This window comes from Antrostomus carolinensis, unplaced genomic scaffold (assembly GCF_000700745.2).
Source record: "Antrostomus carolinensis isolate BGI_N321 unplaced genomic scaffold, ASM70074v2 scaffold13523, whole genome shotgun sequence".
NCBI lineage: Eukaryota > Metazoa > Chordata > Aves > Caprimulgiformes > Caprimulgidae > Antrostomus > Antrostomus carolinensis.
Window position 1 is genome coordinate 19,817 of NW_010305931.1, and position 16,170 is coordinate 35,986.

At 45.8% G+C, this 16,170-nt stretch overlaps 1 protein-coding gene across 1 annotated transcript in view; it reads left to right on the forward strand.

The window, feature by feature from the left end:
* The window catches only part of LOC104522606 (arf-GAP with dual PH domain-containing protein 1), a 49,700-nt gene that overhangs the window by 9,680 nt on the left and 23,850 nt on the right, over positions 1-16,170 (forward strand). The window contains exon 3 of the mRNA XM_010164941.1: positions 2,199-2,261. Coding sequence (XP_010163243.1) covers positions 2,199-2,261 — 63 coding nt within the window. The remainder of the gene's footprint in view (positions 1-2,198; positions 2,262-16,170) is intronic.

Genomic DNA, 16,170 nt, shown 5'->3' on the forward strand with positions numbered 1-16,170 from the left:
CCTGCTGAATCTGCTGAAGTCAGCTGGAGCTGAGGGTGGTGTGAATTTGCTTCCTTCTAGTCAAATCCATAATCATCTCGTTGAAAAAGTCCAAGTTTTGCTATGGTGATAACAAGCTTTCTGCAGCAACCAGGCTCGAAAAATTGCAAGAAGGGTAACAAATTCAAGTATTTGTGTTGATTTTTACGATTAAATTTCCTTAGCTTTGTTGACGAGCAGCAGAAATACAGAAACTGGCAATTATATGCTACCTTTTGGGTCATCAGGTCTTCTACGTTTACAGGCTACCATGTTGTGGGTATCAGATCCAGAAAAAGCATCTTGAAGAGCCCCCTGTCACACTTCTACAAAACCCATCTGAAGCTCCTGAGATGAGCTGAAGATGGGTTGTACCCAAACCAGAGCATAGCTCAGGGTGACAGCAGAAGGGAAACGGGTGTTCATCTTCAGAGTTCACAGTCAGACTTGCAGATGTGTGTGTAACAACTAAAGATCAGTCATGAAAACAGGAACAGAAGGAGGAAAAGCAGAGTTGGTGCATTATTTCTATTACAGCAGAAGCTCACAGTTGAGTTTTTGGTGCAGGGAAGCTGTGCTGCTCCCTGAGCTGTGTGGGAGAAGGCTGGTGCCCCAACCAAGGAGATGAAACAATGGATGGGATGAAATATATTTAACTATTTCCCCCTTTACTACCAGGAAACTGATTACAGCCACAGTTCTTGTTGAATAATGTCTTTCAGATTTGATGAATGTGTTTGCTGTACCTGAAGATGAATTTTCATAAACAATGTTAGTACACTTATCTTCTTTGAACATTTCTGGAATGTGTCTGCTGAAAAGATAGCGTTAAATTTGCATAGTCAGCAAAAAGGATGAGGTATTTGAGCATAGCAACAGTTTTCATTGGCAGAGAAGTTGATGTGTTGAAGTGTGATGGGTTTTACAGAGCATGTCCAATGCTGGGGGATCTTTTACTGTCACCAGTGTAGGCCACTTTGAAGTATCTGCTGTGAAGCTGGGATGACACATGCCTTTATTTCTGTGTGTGATTTCTGCCTGCTTGGGCTATTTAAGGTTCTAAGGCAATTAAAAACTTCAGTGCAGTTTGAATCAATTCCTTGCATATTCTAGATCTGAACTACTTCCTTAGTTCCAGCACTCCTGCTAAAATAAAATAGCAAAAAAGTATTTCTAATATTTAAGATATTTTTTCTTTTTTGGAAGTTGAGGTCTTGATCTATAAATAATTGGTATCATTTTCAACGTGAAAAGTAAAGGACCTCATAATAGACATGTTTCCTGCCGTGCATCATGGATTTCTTTCTTAGACTTAGTAATACAGGCAATGAGTCTGGAAGAGCTCTGTCTCACCACCCTCCAGTGTTTGGGTCCTATGTTCCACAAGGCTCAGCCCTCACATCCACACCCAGAGATGTTCTGGTCTTTTTGGGGCTTTTTCACTTTTCACACCTCCTTTTCTTCCCAGAGGTTGACCGGGGCCTGGGATATGACTGTCCTACATCCCTTTCATTTTGAAAAGGCCACCACCTCTCCCTTGAATTCCTGTTTTTCCTAGTTTGCGAGGTGCATGACACCCTGCAGCAAACTCCATGTTCACCTGTCCTTGGGCTGGGCTTCCCCTCGTTGTCACCAGTGTAATTTTAACCTGGCACATCACAGTTTTTTGAATAGCTGTCTGTGCATGGCAAGGAGACAATATCTCTGCAGCTTTGGCTGCAGAAAGGCCATCACATACATGCATTGCACAAGGCATACCCAATTTCAGCCTTTATATCGATGGCTTCAGGGTAAAGATTTTTCTTTTGTATGTAGTTTGTTGGTTTTTTTCATTTACTGATCCCATTTACTGAAGAATCTAGTGTGAGGAAATTAGGTTTACAATCATTCATATACTGAGGGAATTTTTTCCAGAGGCTGACTGGATGGGTGGGAACAGGATATTCTGCTAAATCTGTAAATGTTATTTAATAAGTTTCCAATAAAATTGGATGTACAAGGAAACATTTTATCGTTGTCCAACAGCAAACAGGAGAAATACTTGACTCCAGACTGTACGATCCAATTTTTGGAAGACTTATAAATCACACTTGTATTTTGATTGAAGAATTAATGATTCTGGATTCTTCCTTAGCATGAGTTGGACCATGTCTCCTTTTCTGTGTATTTTTTTTTTCCAGGCTGCTGCGGGAACAGTGGATCAGAGCCAAATACGAACGAAAAGAATTCATTCACAGCGAGAAGCAGGAGCCTTATTCCGCAGGTAGCGAAAGATGCTTTTGGCAGATAAGTTTTTTGGTGTCCAGGACCTTCCATTTCTTTTGTCTCTGTTTATTTTTTTCTTTATATTGATTATTTCTCATTCATCATTAAGTAGGAGAAGAAAGTGTGGTCTTTTGGGAAAGACTCCTCCTGGCATTCCTATTCCTGGCATTGAGAATATTGGGAATTTTAATACCTGATGGAAATAAATCAGTTATCAAGAGTCTTTCTGTTGACTTCCATGGGCTGTTCACCAACAGCAAGTCAGATAAAGTACCAGTGAGTTTGTTTCTGATAGCAAGAGGCATGAAGCTGGCTTGAAATGGAGATAAGGGTGTTTGTCTCATCAAGGTGACTTTTGCCTTGGAAAGATGGAGTAGGATTATTGGCATGGTTTGGTTCATGGTAGGTGAGTGTGCCAGGTCCCCCAGTCTTCCCAAATCTCTGTTTCTGTCTTTCCACAATAATTTTAAGTATCACCAGTGGGACCTGGTCTCCTTGTGGTATAATAAACACGGTGCTTTGCAATTGCAAAGACCCAGCGTGTGTGACAGAGCTCATCCCAGCTCGATGGGCAGGGTGCTGGTGACCTTGCAAAGGGCTTAGTGGAGCAGTGGATCGGATGGTTTTCTTGCAGAATGGCAGAATTTGAAGAGGAGACACAGGGCTCGACCGTGTTCATTGTGTGGCTGCACCAGCATAAGGGCCAGTGTGAAAGTGCATTACATTAGCTGAGTATTTCTTTGCTATATGTAAGTGGCATTTAATTTATTCTGCATATTAAGTAGTTGACACCAGCTATGTGCTTGGGTGACTCTGGGATAATTTCATTAGCAAACACCATGTTACAGATGAAAGGTTAAAATATTATTTTTGTTCTTTTGGAGACTAATAATAAGCAGGTAGCTCCAGCAGTTGGCTGTTATTAAAACCACAATTAAAATCTGATCTCATATATTCTTTATTTATGTTTAAAGCATTTCTGCTCTGCTGTTTTGTATATGAGGCATGCACATAGTGTGTGAGGAGCATCCATATTCATGTATAGTACATTGTGCACATTTTTATTCCAGATTTTCAAAGCAGTTTGCTGGAATTGGACATTTTCTATTAACAATAGTTTGATTTCTTAGATAATTTTGGAATATATCTTACAACCTGTGTATAATGTTCACTCAGGAATAATGTTTCTAATTTATACCGTACAATTTCTAGATATAAAAGCCTGGATTCAACTAGGTACTTCAGGCAAATGCATAATTTTAAGCACGTGATTAGTCCTTTCAACTCCAAGAGCGTGTACCTGGTTAAAGTGAAGTAGGTGCTTCAGTGTTGTGTGGGAAGAAGGGCAGCATGTTCTGAGCTGTCTGAGAAATATTATAGGAAGAATTAAAACGGGAGTTTATTTTAGCGGCGTATTTTGTAGGTGTTCTTCAGTAATGTACCTGCATAATATTGAAGTGCATGGTGAAGTGATAGGGTTTTCTCCCCTCTCTTTGAAGTTCAAAAGCCATTAAATGCAGAATAGAATGGGCTAAGCGATTTCAAATGAATGCTCTCAAGAGGAGGAAGGGAAAGGAAGGCGGGCTGGTGAGCATCTTGTAGGCTGTGTATGAGTGGGTTTAGGTTGTATATTGTCTTTGAGAATTGTATCATCATTAAAATCCAGCACTGGAGCCATGTAAATGACCTGTGCAACTGGGATGTCATTTATTGGTTCTTCTGGACAGTAAATTCAAAGGGGGGGCTTTGGCCAGGGCCAGGTCATTCCTCCTTAGGATGACCAGGTTGGTGTAACAACAAAACAAAGCTGGGGACAAACACCAAAATTCCAGTGCCAACTTTTCCCTTCTGATGGACCATAACAGCCCCCAGGTGTGGTTGCACTGCCTGCACTTCATCCCGTGCCAAACGGTGGTCCTTCTTCTAGACTATACGATGTAATTTGGTTGATGACACTGTTTTCAGCTCTTGGACTGTTACACTGGGAGTTGGTTGTTTCCCAGGTTGTGGCTTGAGAAGGGAGCCCAGGGAAAATCCTATGTCCTGTAGGAAAGCAGCACACTGGAGGTCACAGAATCACAGAATCATTTAGGTTGGAAAAGACCCTTAAGATCATTGAGATCAACCTAATGTTATTACCAAGTTCACCACTAAACCATGTCTCTGAGAGATGTTCTCATGTGCATTGGAACGGTTCTTGTATTGCTTGGGTGAAATGGAGGTGTTTTGTCATTGTGTTGTGCGTGGTTCTGGACCACCAGTTTGCCCACCTGGTGTAAATCAGTGCTATTGAAGAGCTGGTCTGAACCACGCCATCTATGAGCCCTCCAAGACAGGCTGGAGCTTGGTGCTTGCAGAAGAACCTCAGTCACACCACGTGTCCTGGCTCTGCCCTTCTCACTGCTTGCAGGGGCCGATACAACTTAATGGCCACGCCAGCAGCTTGGAGGATGCACCCTGCTTGGGGTGGACCTCCTGTGCTTGATTCTGCTGGGCTCAGCGTGGTTGAGAACTGCAGAGGATTTGGGTCATTGCTTTCCACCCCCTGAACTGCCGGTGAACACACCGAGGTGGGACCGACACAAGGATGCCCTCTGGCCCACCCCACATCCAGTTTGTGTCTCACTTGAGTGTGTGTGTCTCTCTTTTTGTTTTTTGTTTTTTTTTTATTTTATTTTCTAATGCTGTCTTAGACCATTTTTTTCTCACCATTCTGAATTCCCTGGAGGGGTGTTAGATTACCAGTTTCTAAGCATGAAACATTTTGTTGCTAATAGAGACGTCAGTATCCATTTTCTCCTGTTTGTTGGAAGATTTAATTCCATTTTCCAATCCCAGGGGCAATTTTGCATTCTGATATTTGTTCAATAATTGCATTAAAAAAAAAGAAGAAAATGCTATCTTTTGAGTAGTTTTCAGCAACGTCTTTTTCCAAGCAGCCTGACGAAACCCTGGTCAGAAATTCAATGTCTTTCAGAAAATCCTTTGGGGAGAGACTGTCTGGAGCCTGTAGATGCCAAGCAGAAGGTATCGCAGCCCAACTGACAGGCTTTGGAGAAATGAGTCTCTGGACGGGGATGTCAGATGTGCAGGTCAGAGCTGAGATACTCATGCAGGGAAGGCTGGCAGGGGGATGCAGCAAACTCTTCAGCTGCTGGTGAAGGGTGTAAGAGACAGTGTGTGCGCTGCAAAGCCAACAGAAGGTTTTGCATAACCCTTGAACCGATGGCGAATGTCTGTCCTGTGAGACACAGAGCGATGGGAAGGAGCAGAACCAGAACTGGGAAACAAAGACACTTTGCACGGGCAGTGCTGAGCGTTGAAGCCAGCTCTTGAGCCTCACCCCAGAGAGGAGCTGTGGTGGGCAGAAGTCCCTGGCACGGGCAGTGCTGAGCGTTGAAGCCAACTCTTGAGCCTCACCCCAGAGAGGAGCTGTGGCTGTAGATCCGTGCTTCTGGTCAGTCCCCACATCAGTTGTCCCCTCTCAGCAGTGTGCTGTTATACTTGTCATGGCCATTCACCCTCAGCAGAAGGTTGCAATGGAAATTCCTGTAAGGCAGTTTTTAGAGAGCTTCTCGCTCTCCCAGGAAGCCTTGGAGCACAAGCCCATGTGCTGTTCACAGCTTTCAGCTCCTCTGCCCCCACTTAGTTGTTCAAACTCTGATGGTTTCATTCCTCCAGAAGAGCTGTCGTTAATGAGTATATTAGCACCATCGATTTTAGTGTGAGGAGTCAGTTTGAGTTCAGATAGTGCAGAGAGATTAGTAAAACAGTGATTAAATGCCTCGGTGATCCACTATCGATTCTTAGATACACCCTTTTATACCTTTGAGCTCTTAATTCAGCTAAATAATTTGTTCACCCCAGCCAGGCTTTATGAAGCAAAACATTATTCACACCCCAGCAATCCCAATTAACACTGTGGTCCATGTCTTTTCCTCTAGTGATATGTTTGTAGCACAACAGCAGAGAATAACACCAGTTTTAAGACCCTCACGTTAATGTGTTTCAGGTTGGTTTTATCCCTTCTGATAAATGAACTGCCTAAATTACTGTCAGTCTCCTGATAATTATTCCTTTTAACGGAGTTTAATGGGGCATGGATGCTGAATTCTCCTAGAAATGGTGGATGACAGTAATTGCTGCCAAAGTCCAAATCTGGATCTTGGGGCAATTGAAAGTTTTGATAATTTTTAAAAAGATTTTGATCAGTTTTCAAAAGCTTGGACATTTTCCCCCATTGTTGATAGGTAGCAGTTAGGGCAACGCTTCCCAAAAGTTCTGCTGAAAGTTAATTCATTTGAGTGCTTTTGATTCCTCTTAATCAAATGGATTTATTTTAATCAAATGGAGTTATTTTAAGTAAGGGAGGTGTGGAGGAAACAAAGGGAACAGTATTTGCAGGGCTGGAGCACTATCATAAACTGGTCAAGGTGCAGCTGCTCTAACACATCTTGGGCCACAGATGAGAGAATGGGACACGCATGTCGCCAAGAGAGAGCAAAGGGGGTCGTTTGCTCCTTGAACTTGGCTCCTGATGAACCCGTCTCGTTACTGCCAGGGTGCCGGGAGGATCCAGTGCCCTGGGATGAGCTGAAGCACAGCCTGGGAGGGGTTGTGGGCAGGGATAACACATCTTTGGGTCTTTGCTTTAACATTAGCTAATGAAGTGGGAGAGCTCTTAACAGCAGGCGTTTAATCTCTTAATGCTCGTCAGGAAAAATGGTTTAACTTCACTGTTAGGACCATGAAAGCAACTGTCCATGGGATGGACATGGCTGGCACAGTTGGAGAAGGCTAATGGGTATCTCCAGGCTGTGCAAAAGCAGTTGCCACCTTGTCCTTGAAGACATTGCCTGATATAGTTCAGCAATGATTTATAGGCTCTTAGACCAGCGTGTAGGCACTTCCCAGCCAGGCATGGAGTAAACTGGGCACCAACAACAGCTTCATCAAGGGCAGCTTTCTGCAACTTTGCTGCAAATGATGACTTCTTGTGTTTCCTATAAATAGGCCAGTAAATCCTATTGCTGGTAATTTATCAGGTGGTGGAGGAGCAGTCAGGAACAGGAGAAGATTCACAGGGATAAAAAGTCTTCTGCACACCGGTATGATTCCCTTGCAGTAGGACTGGGGAACAATGGTTTTCCCTCACTCATGGCATACCTTTTTTTGCATATCTTCCATGGTGAGATACTTGTTTCCCAAAGGCATTCAGGATGGGAATGCATCATTGGCAAGGGAGAAGGATAATAAATGCCAACAAGTATCACTGTTTTCATTCTTTAGTCTTGGGAAGTTGGAGCTCCCTGGCTGATGTAAATTGTCACAGGTCCCCTAAAAATGGTGGAGGAGTTCAGATTTACACCAGCTGAAGATTTAAACACTATCTTTTGGGGTAGAAGTTGAAGGTGGCCTTGATTATTCGATTGATAGTTGTATAGCTGGGTGGGATGGCCTGTTAGACTGCAGAGTGAGATAATATGGTGTTACTGCAACCTTAGATGGCCTGAGAGCTTCCTTTGGAGCAACTGAGAAAGACTGAAAATATTGGCAACATTTTGGGCATATTAGCAAAGTCAAAGATGATTGGGGCTTTAGCATCTGTTGGTTTATATTCCTGTATTGACAGCATAGACTACATCTTATTGTCCTTATTCAGCTCAGGTGAGCTCTAGGTTTACTCAGGTAGCTACAAAGGGTGGCATTTGTCTGAAGGTGCCTCTTTGCTTGTACTATTTTCTGTCAACACCCTGAACATGACTTGGCTTATACGTTATTTTGTATTTGTCTGCAAATATGATGGCAAAATAAATTATGAGACATGAAAGAATACCCTAAAATAGTAAAATCTGTTAATATGCACTTTCCATTCCATGTGGCTCTTGCATAATTTGGGCAGCAGTCTGAATTAATTTTCCCCTGCGCTTGCACAGTTGGAAGGAGCTCTGACTGCAAAGGACTAGAGAAAACAGGACACAAATACGTTCCTTCTCAGTGTGAGAAAGATACCCTTATTAGTTCAGTCTGACCTGCAGTGATGTAATGCAGTTTATTTTGGGCCTGATCAGACAAAGCAGCAAGCAGTGTTGCAGTTAAAACCCAATTATTTTAACTAGCAAACCTCATCCTTTGCTGTTTCTTACCCCATTCCAGCTGGCTTGCGGGGAGCTACGAGCGTCACAGCAACACCGGCTCCGCCGCGTGGGTTTTTTTTCACACCCTCAGAAGCAAAGTTCCTCTTTCCCATTGCACGTGCCACTGAATTACAGTGCTGAGCAGCACCTGGAGAGCCAACCCATGCTAATGGCAACCTGAAAGGGCACAGGTTTTATTGCACATCAGGGAAGTCTGAGCAAAGAAATAAAGCATCAGCTTGAGGGCTCCTGGTGCCATTTGCATATGGCCTTTAAGGAGATGCTCATGCAGAAGGGAGCATGAGGCCATATGTGAACCGTCCCTGTCCCCTTTGCTTTGCAAGCACATGCAGAAAAACCTGGTGTTGGACGTGGCACGGGGGAGAGGATGTGTGGTTGCATGGTGTTGGTAGGAAGAAATTCTTTGCTGTGAGGGTGGTCAGACACTGGCCCAGGTTGCCCAGAGAAGCTGTGGCTGCTCCTCTCTGGAAGTGTTCAAGGCCCGGTTGGATGAGGCTTTGAGCAACCTGGTCTAGTGGAAGGGGGCCCTGCTGCTGGCAAGGGAGTTGGGACTGGATGATCTTTAAGGTCCCTTCAAACCTTAACCATTCTGCGATTCTATGATGGGTGGCCAAGGACAGGTGATGTCCTCTAAGCTGCGGTTCTTTGCAAAAAGAGAGGATGAGAGCGCAGAGGGAAGGAAGGAGATGGGAGATTGCATGGTGGCAGCCACTCAGGACTACAGCAGAGGGAAGGTGATCAGGAATTTGCCCACAAAATGCTTTTTATCCTTTTTCATCAGAAATTTTTGCAGGAAATTGCCACCTTCAGTGAATTCACAGCTTCAAAACACAGTTAGAGAATTAACAGACCTATTATTTACCCACTTTTCCATTGTGGGCAAGGGAAAAAAGTGCATAGAAAATTGCAGAAGGTCAAATTGCTGACATGAGTAAGGACCAGTCTAATAGTTTTATTTCTGAATTGTGTGTTGTTGAGAGTTTCTGAGAGGTTGACTTATTTCTGTTATATTCTTTAATCTCTCAGAAAAACACCCGCTGTTCTCTGGCCAGTAACAGACCCTTCTCCCAGTTATTAGCAGAGCACGGCCTGGGGGTCTGGGAAGAGGAGCTGGGGAGAGGACAGGGCTTTGCAGGGGATGAGGGCTGCACCCCATGGAAATAGACACGGACACAGACACAGTTTGGTTTGTCTGAGCTACAGGCTGCTCCCATGGGACATGGTCCTGAGGATGGAATGTGCCCATCAGCCAGGACCAGGCAATGTGAGAGCCCATCCCTACCCTACAAGAATGTGGTGATGCTGTGATGTTGGGAGGGTCTGTCTTGGGAAAGAATGAGAGCACATCTCCCATCACTGTCCTTAGGGATGGTACTCTCTGCCTTAGGAAAACTAGGACTTTTGCCTGATATATTTGGTATTCCAGCTGTTTGGAGGCTGTGGAGCGATTGCCAGTTAAACGCCGTGCTTCGGGGTTAGCAGAGGTGCTGTGTGTCTGACCCTGCGAGAGAAGGATGGTCCTTATTGGGACCTGCAGCCTCAGGGGAACGGGGCATCTTCTGTGCAGTCAGCGAGATTTTTATGCTGCAGAATTGCTGGGGATAAAGCAGTGAAATAGAGCACGCTGCTTGAAGGAGAGGTGTTTTCTCCAGCAGCCTTTCTCATACACACACTCGCCTGCACCAGTAAATCACTGCCCTGCAATAGAGCCTTCTTGGGCTCGGCTGCAGCTCCCTTGATGGGAAGGAGAGTTGAAGCAAAACAAAAATTGATGCTGGTAAAAAGGCTTAGAAGAAGAGACATCTGCAAAGTCTCAGTTCAGGGCCCTGTAGTGGTATCGTGGTCATGGCAGCAGGTTGTTCCTGGATTTGGGCTTCAATGAGTGGTGCACGGGAGGCAAGGATGGTTTGTTGGGTTTTTTTGTTGTTTTGTTTTGTTTTCCTGCCCTGTTTCTGCCTTGGCTGGTGTGAAGCTGCATTGCTCCATTGGTGCTTGTGCTTGTTTATGCTGCTTGAAACCCTTGATGTGGGAAACTGCTCCCTCCCCTTGGACCTGCTCGGTGGTCAGAGCATCACACCGTGGGTAGTGAGGTGCCCGTCCTCCTGCAAGCCCTGGTGACAGCTGATGAGGTGGTCCTGTGGGAACAACTGAATACAGATGACACGAAGCTGTTGTGTGAAACCATCTCCTTGCAAGCAGGGAGACGTGCCATAGGTGCTTCCTGTAGCATCCTTTAACTGCTGACAAGACAAGCCTGTGAAGTACAATAGTCAAATCAAAACTCTATTCTTGCAAAGATGTTATCGGCTACATGAAGAGCTGCTTTTAGCACCAGGGATGATAGAACCAGCTCATGTGTGTGGTCAGGACAGTAGCCAGCTTCCATTTTAGCTTCTCCCGTACAGACCAGTATGAAGATTCTTTCGTCACTGTTTTTTTACCCCAAATGCAGCCCACATCCTTGGCTGATGTTCCCGTCTATATTTCCAACAACTCCAGGGAAGTTCTCCTGGCTTTTGCCAGGTGAAGATCTGCAGGTGGTCAAGGTGATGCTGTGCTAAGCGCTGCACAAACACCAAGCAGGATGGCAATACAGTTGAGTGTAAGGTAAGAGCAGGCAGATGCCAGCCCCTTGGAGAAAAAAGAGCCAGTGCCCTGTTACAGGGCTGGTTCTGCAAAAAGCAGCCAGGAGGCTGACTTTTAAGCATGTAGATTATCCTGTTGCTTTATAAGCAAGAAAGTGTGGAGTGTTTAGCAACTACAGGGAGCTACATCTGGCTGAAATTGTCCAAGATGCTGAAAAGCCAGAGGGGGGAGATGGATGGGCGACACTTGCATAAGCTTTGGTTCCTTAGGAAACCAAGTTCATGAGAGCAATAAAAGGAACTGCATGATAAAAGCAACCATTTCTAAGTTTATCAGCAGTAATTCGCTGGGCTTTGGCCAGGTGCCGGTGTGTGCTGTAGGAGAGCGTGGTGGTGCAGAACAAGGTCACTGCCCAGCTCACCCCTGGACCGCAGAGCTGTGTGAGGCATGGGATGCACTAGTGTCTGCAGGAGCATCCCACTGCCTTTTGGAGGGTGGAGGACATTTGGCTGGTTTGGGTTTGGTGTGTGTCTGAAATAATCTACCATCATTTCCGTGCGGTGCCTGAACACCAGCGCGGCTGCTGGTGCAAGGGCAGGTGTACCTGGCCACGGTGTGGGGCAGCGCCTCTCTTCTGTGACCTGACAAGGTATATAAATACTTTCACTATTTTTTTTTTTTTCCTTCCACCTTCTAGCCCTTCCCCCAGTCCCCTGCACGCTTACAACATCTCCTCGTGATAAAAATAGCCTTTGGTGTCAACGCAGGGCTGAGCGGAGCCGCGTCGCTCTGCCTGCCCTTTGTTCGAGGAGCTACAGCACAGACCCAGGGGCAGCTCCCATGGATGTTCAGTCCCGGAGGAGATCTGCTGACTGATGTGAGTGGCTCTGCAATAGCAGCTCAGAGCAGTTTGTGATTGGGCCATAAAGCACTTTGTTAAAAAAAAAACGGTTTATAATCTCTGCTACCTGTTGGGTCTTTTGAGCAGCAGAGAAATCTTTGCAATGGTTTGTGTTGATGTATCCAAAGTCTTCCCCAAAACCTAGTGATGGCCACGCAGGCATTTCTGGTGACAACAATGTCACTCTATAAACACTTAAGTTACATTGGACTCTGACTACCAGAATAAAAGTTTTAGGGCCATGTAATGGTGCAAAATTATAAATTGTCTTTAAAGCCCAGCCTGCATCATGTGTCTGTAAAGTGAACAGTGCCATGCAAACAAAGTGTTTGTTTTCCCCTCTTTCTGGTATTTTTTTTGCTGGCAAGTTTCCCATAATTCTAGTGACTTGCCTCTTGATTTGCACCATATATAGAAATTCAGAAAAAGCCTAATTGTAACTGGCTCTTCTGATGTTTTTTGAGTCGAATTTCTGATAACACTGGCTACATCTGTAATCTCAATCCAAAGATAAGAGTTTTTCAGGAGTTTCTATGAGTGTAAAACTCTATTTAACCTCAATGCAGATGTGGCTGGTGGGCAAACAGAGCTGTCAAAAGCTTTAGCAGGCCTTGATCTTAGTCTGTAGAGAGGAATTTTCAATATAAAGAAATCAGTTAATTTATTTCTACTTATTAGCCTCAAAGAGGAATTGCTGCTTTACTCCGACTGCTTTTTAATGTCACTGTTATCTGATGCTAGTTGTAAAATGGGTGAAATCCTCTTCTGATGCTTGAAAGGCTCAAGTATTAGAGCTGGGCTTTGAGAGGAGCTCTGGCATTTTCTGCTGCTATCCCTCTTTGATGGGAAGTGCTTGTTTTCGTGATGCAGGCGGGAAGATGCAGCTGTTGTGAGATCTGCAGAGCATCCCTCACTGTGAGGTGCTTTGTGGTACCACTGTCTTAGCTTCCTTCTCCCATCCCTGTAAGCAGATCCCTTATGGACCTAGAGATGAAAATAAAAACGTAATAGTGGTGCAGCTAAAAAGCAGCAAAAAAATCAGGGTCTCCTTCTCCCATCCCTGTAAGCAGATGGACCTAGAGATGAAAATAAAAACATAATAGTAGTGCAGCTAAAAAGCAGCAAAAAAATCAGGGTAGTCTGGTATTTTGCTGTAAATTCCTGTAGACTTTTGTGAAGCAGAGATTTGGACATGAATTGAGGAGATGTTTTGTGGTAGGAAGTCATGACACCAGTTCCCTGTAGCATGTGCTGGTTTCTTGGTGTGCATGCTAGGATTGCATCACTGGTGCCTTCTGTTAAATCACTGTTTCCAGTAAATTCCCAGCAGCCGGTTCCGGTATTTAGCTGAACCAAAGCACCAGGTTCGACTTATTGGATTTCAGCAAAATTGTGTAACAAATCTCCACGCTTGGTCCTGCCCTTGTCTGTAAGATCTTGGCTGCTCGGTCCCAAAGTCTGGCTGCATTTTCAATTTCCCCAGCTGAAACCATGAGCAATTCCTCTGCTTGGCACTGGTACCCCCTTGCAATTTGTGTTTGTGCCCTGGGGGAGCTGGAGATGAGGAGTGACCTCAGAAGGCAGCTGGATTTATGTCTGAAGGAGGAGCCCAGGGACAGGGATGCTGCAGTGCTTTGGTGTGGACCTCTGCCCCATCTCAGTGTCCCAGAGTATAAAATGATTTGGCACCACAGCCTGTGGCACGTGGGGACCATTCTGGGGAATTTGGCTTTTTGGCTGAGTTTTGCAGTGTGCTGTGAGCTTGGTGCCACACAGGCTCTGCTGATGCATCTCTCAATGCATCTCTCCTGGTTGTTGGAGCAGCAGAGAGTGTGGCCGGGGGGATGCGGGAGGGCAAAGCAGCAGCGGGGCTCTCGCCCTCTCCAAAAAGGATGCAGATCTCATTGCTGTTTGCATTTCAAGGGGGCATAAGAGCATTTTTGTGTTCCAAGGGTGCAGACTGGATCCAGTGCTCTGGGTGCTGTACAGAGGCACTGGAAAAGCAGCCCTGATCTGGAGAGGTCCTAATCAAAGAGTGTTTAGAAGAGAGCTGGGTATGAGTATCCGGATGGAAACTGCAAACCCTGCAGTTCTCCCAGCCTAGTATCAAGGTTACTGGAGGCTGATGTGTTGTTGTCAGGAGGGGGTTAAAGCACAGGCATCCCTGCAGCGAGAAACCTTGCACAGAAACTTCCTTCAGAAACCTCCTTCCCATGCTGCCCAAGCCACAGAGAGGGCTTCTGTTCTCCGGACACTGACATCAGCCACCGGCCAGGACATGAGTCATGCTGGGAACCAGGCTCAGTGGGCACTGGTCCCCAGAGCTGCCTCCCTGCACCCCTGGGTGGGCTCTCCCATGGCTGGAGAGAGGTGTTAGACATCTCACTTAGCGTGGGGCTGGTGCTTGGAGCACATGTGCTGCTGGGTGAGACGCTGCTCGGCGTGCCTCGCTCCATGGGTCTGAGCCGCCGCGGCTCCGTCCTCGCCTGCGGAGTTTGCAGCCCCGGGAGCAGGGCAGGGTGCGATGCCTCAGCAGGTGGGTGCAAGGTCTGGTGTCTGCACCCATATGCCAATGCTTGTGCTGTGGATTTTGGGTACAGAAAAGGGGGACTAAGGGCTGGGGATTCTTTTTTCTCCCTCAAAATTTTTGTCTAATGGGGAAGCACAGTCTAAGCTGAAAGGCTCTGGAAAAAAAAATTGAAATGGATGAAGGAGGAAACTCTGAGGAAAAGTATGTTCAGCTGATGCAGACAGGACACCACTTGGTGATGCTCAGCCTCCTTTTCCTGCCTTTCCAGTATAATCCTGCATTTAACATTACACAGCTCCCTGTCAGGACTTGCTCCAAGAAATCTTTCCCCATCCTCTCCTTGGAGGTTTGAGGGAAATGTAGTAATTACTTTAAAACAAATGACTACTTCTTCTTCCTCGGTGTGTTTTGACGCTGTTCCAGTGGGAAGTGGACGGGGGGGAGGATGCTGTGCAGGTCACCTCTCCTGCTCTCTGCAGCCTTATCCAGAACAGAGTGAAAACTCACGCAACAACCTGTCTCCAGAGTGAATAAATATTGAGCCAAATTGCCTTGGAAGGAAAGGGATCCATTTGAAAAAAATCCACAAAAGAAACCAGCAGCAGATACAATCCCCAGCTGGACTAAAGGCAGCTGCTGCAGCTTCAGCAGTGAGTCCAGGGAGCTGCCTGTGGTGGGTCCTGCTCAGCCCTTGCTCCCTATAGCAACTTGGCAATATGAATGATCAGAACATCAAACACGGATCTTATGAGGCAGGAGGATGCAAGGGGGGCAGATCACAGGGTGTTTGTCTTATTATTTTTATTCCTGCCAGGGGAGCAGGGCTGTGACAGGGACCAGCGCGTGGCATCGTTCCCGTACCAGGATGTGCTGGTGTTTCAGCAGAGCAGGCATCATATGACCAAGACCCAGAGCACTTTTTCAGCGCTTTCCAGAAGCGTTTTGAAATTTGGCAGGTTCAGACTGAGTGCAGCCCCTCAGAAAGAGTAACGCTGCCTCATGAGGCTCCGTTAAAATCAAAGGAAGATGCTGCACCGTTTCCCAGCCTTGCTAAGGATACACCACACAAAGTCACCACCGGAAGACAAAGGAAAAGGCTCCAAATGCAAAAGCTTTTCTTTTAGATATAACTTTGGTGTATTTTTATTTTTTTCCACCTGTCTGGGCTGTGGCGAGAGGCCAGCAACTGCTGTTACACTCTCCAGGAAATTCATGAACGTTGCAGTGACCCAGTGATGGGGTGGCGTGAAATCAATATTCCTCTTGCAGGTAGTTACTGTAGGAAGAAAAACATCTAGCAAAGAGAAATACGCTGATGTCTTCAGCTCCCCTAAAGCAGAAGAGCATTTAGGCAAACAAAATTCACAGGTGAGGACCTGTGGGTCTGAGCTGGAGGGTTGGAGGAGGAGGAGCAGTTGGCCAAGCAAGGCATTGGCAGCCAGCTCGGGGAGGGAGTAGCACCATGGCGAGCTAAAGCTGGATGTTCACAGCTAGTTTAGGATCCAGCTGTAATTTTAACAGCTGGTTCTGTCAAGCTGCCTTCAGCATAGCTCTGATCCAAGCTTCTATAATTAGCCAAAGAGCAGAAGCTCTGGTGCAAAAGTAAAGCAGCAGCGGTGCTTGTTGTAGGGGAAGCAGTGGCATGGAAGTGAGCCGTACCAAAGGGGTAAAGGGCTGGCCCATGAAATTTTAAATAGTTGGGGTTTTTTTTC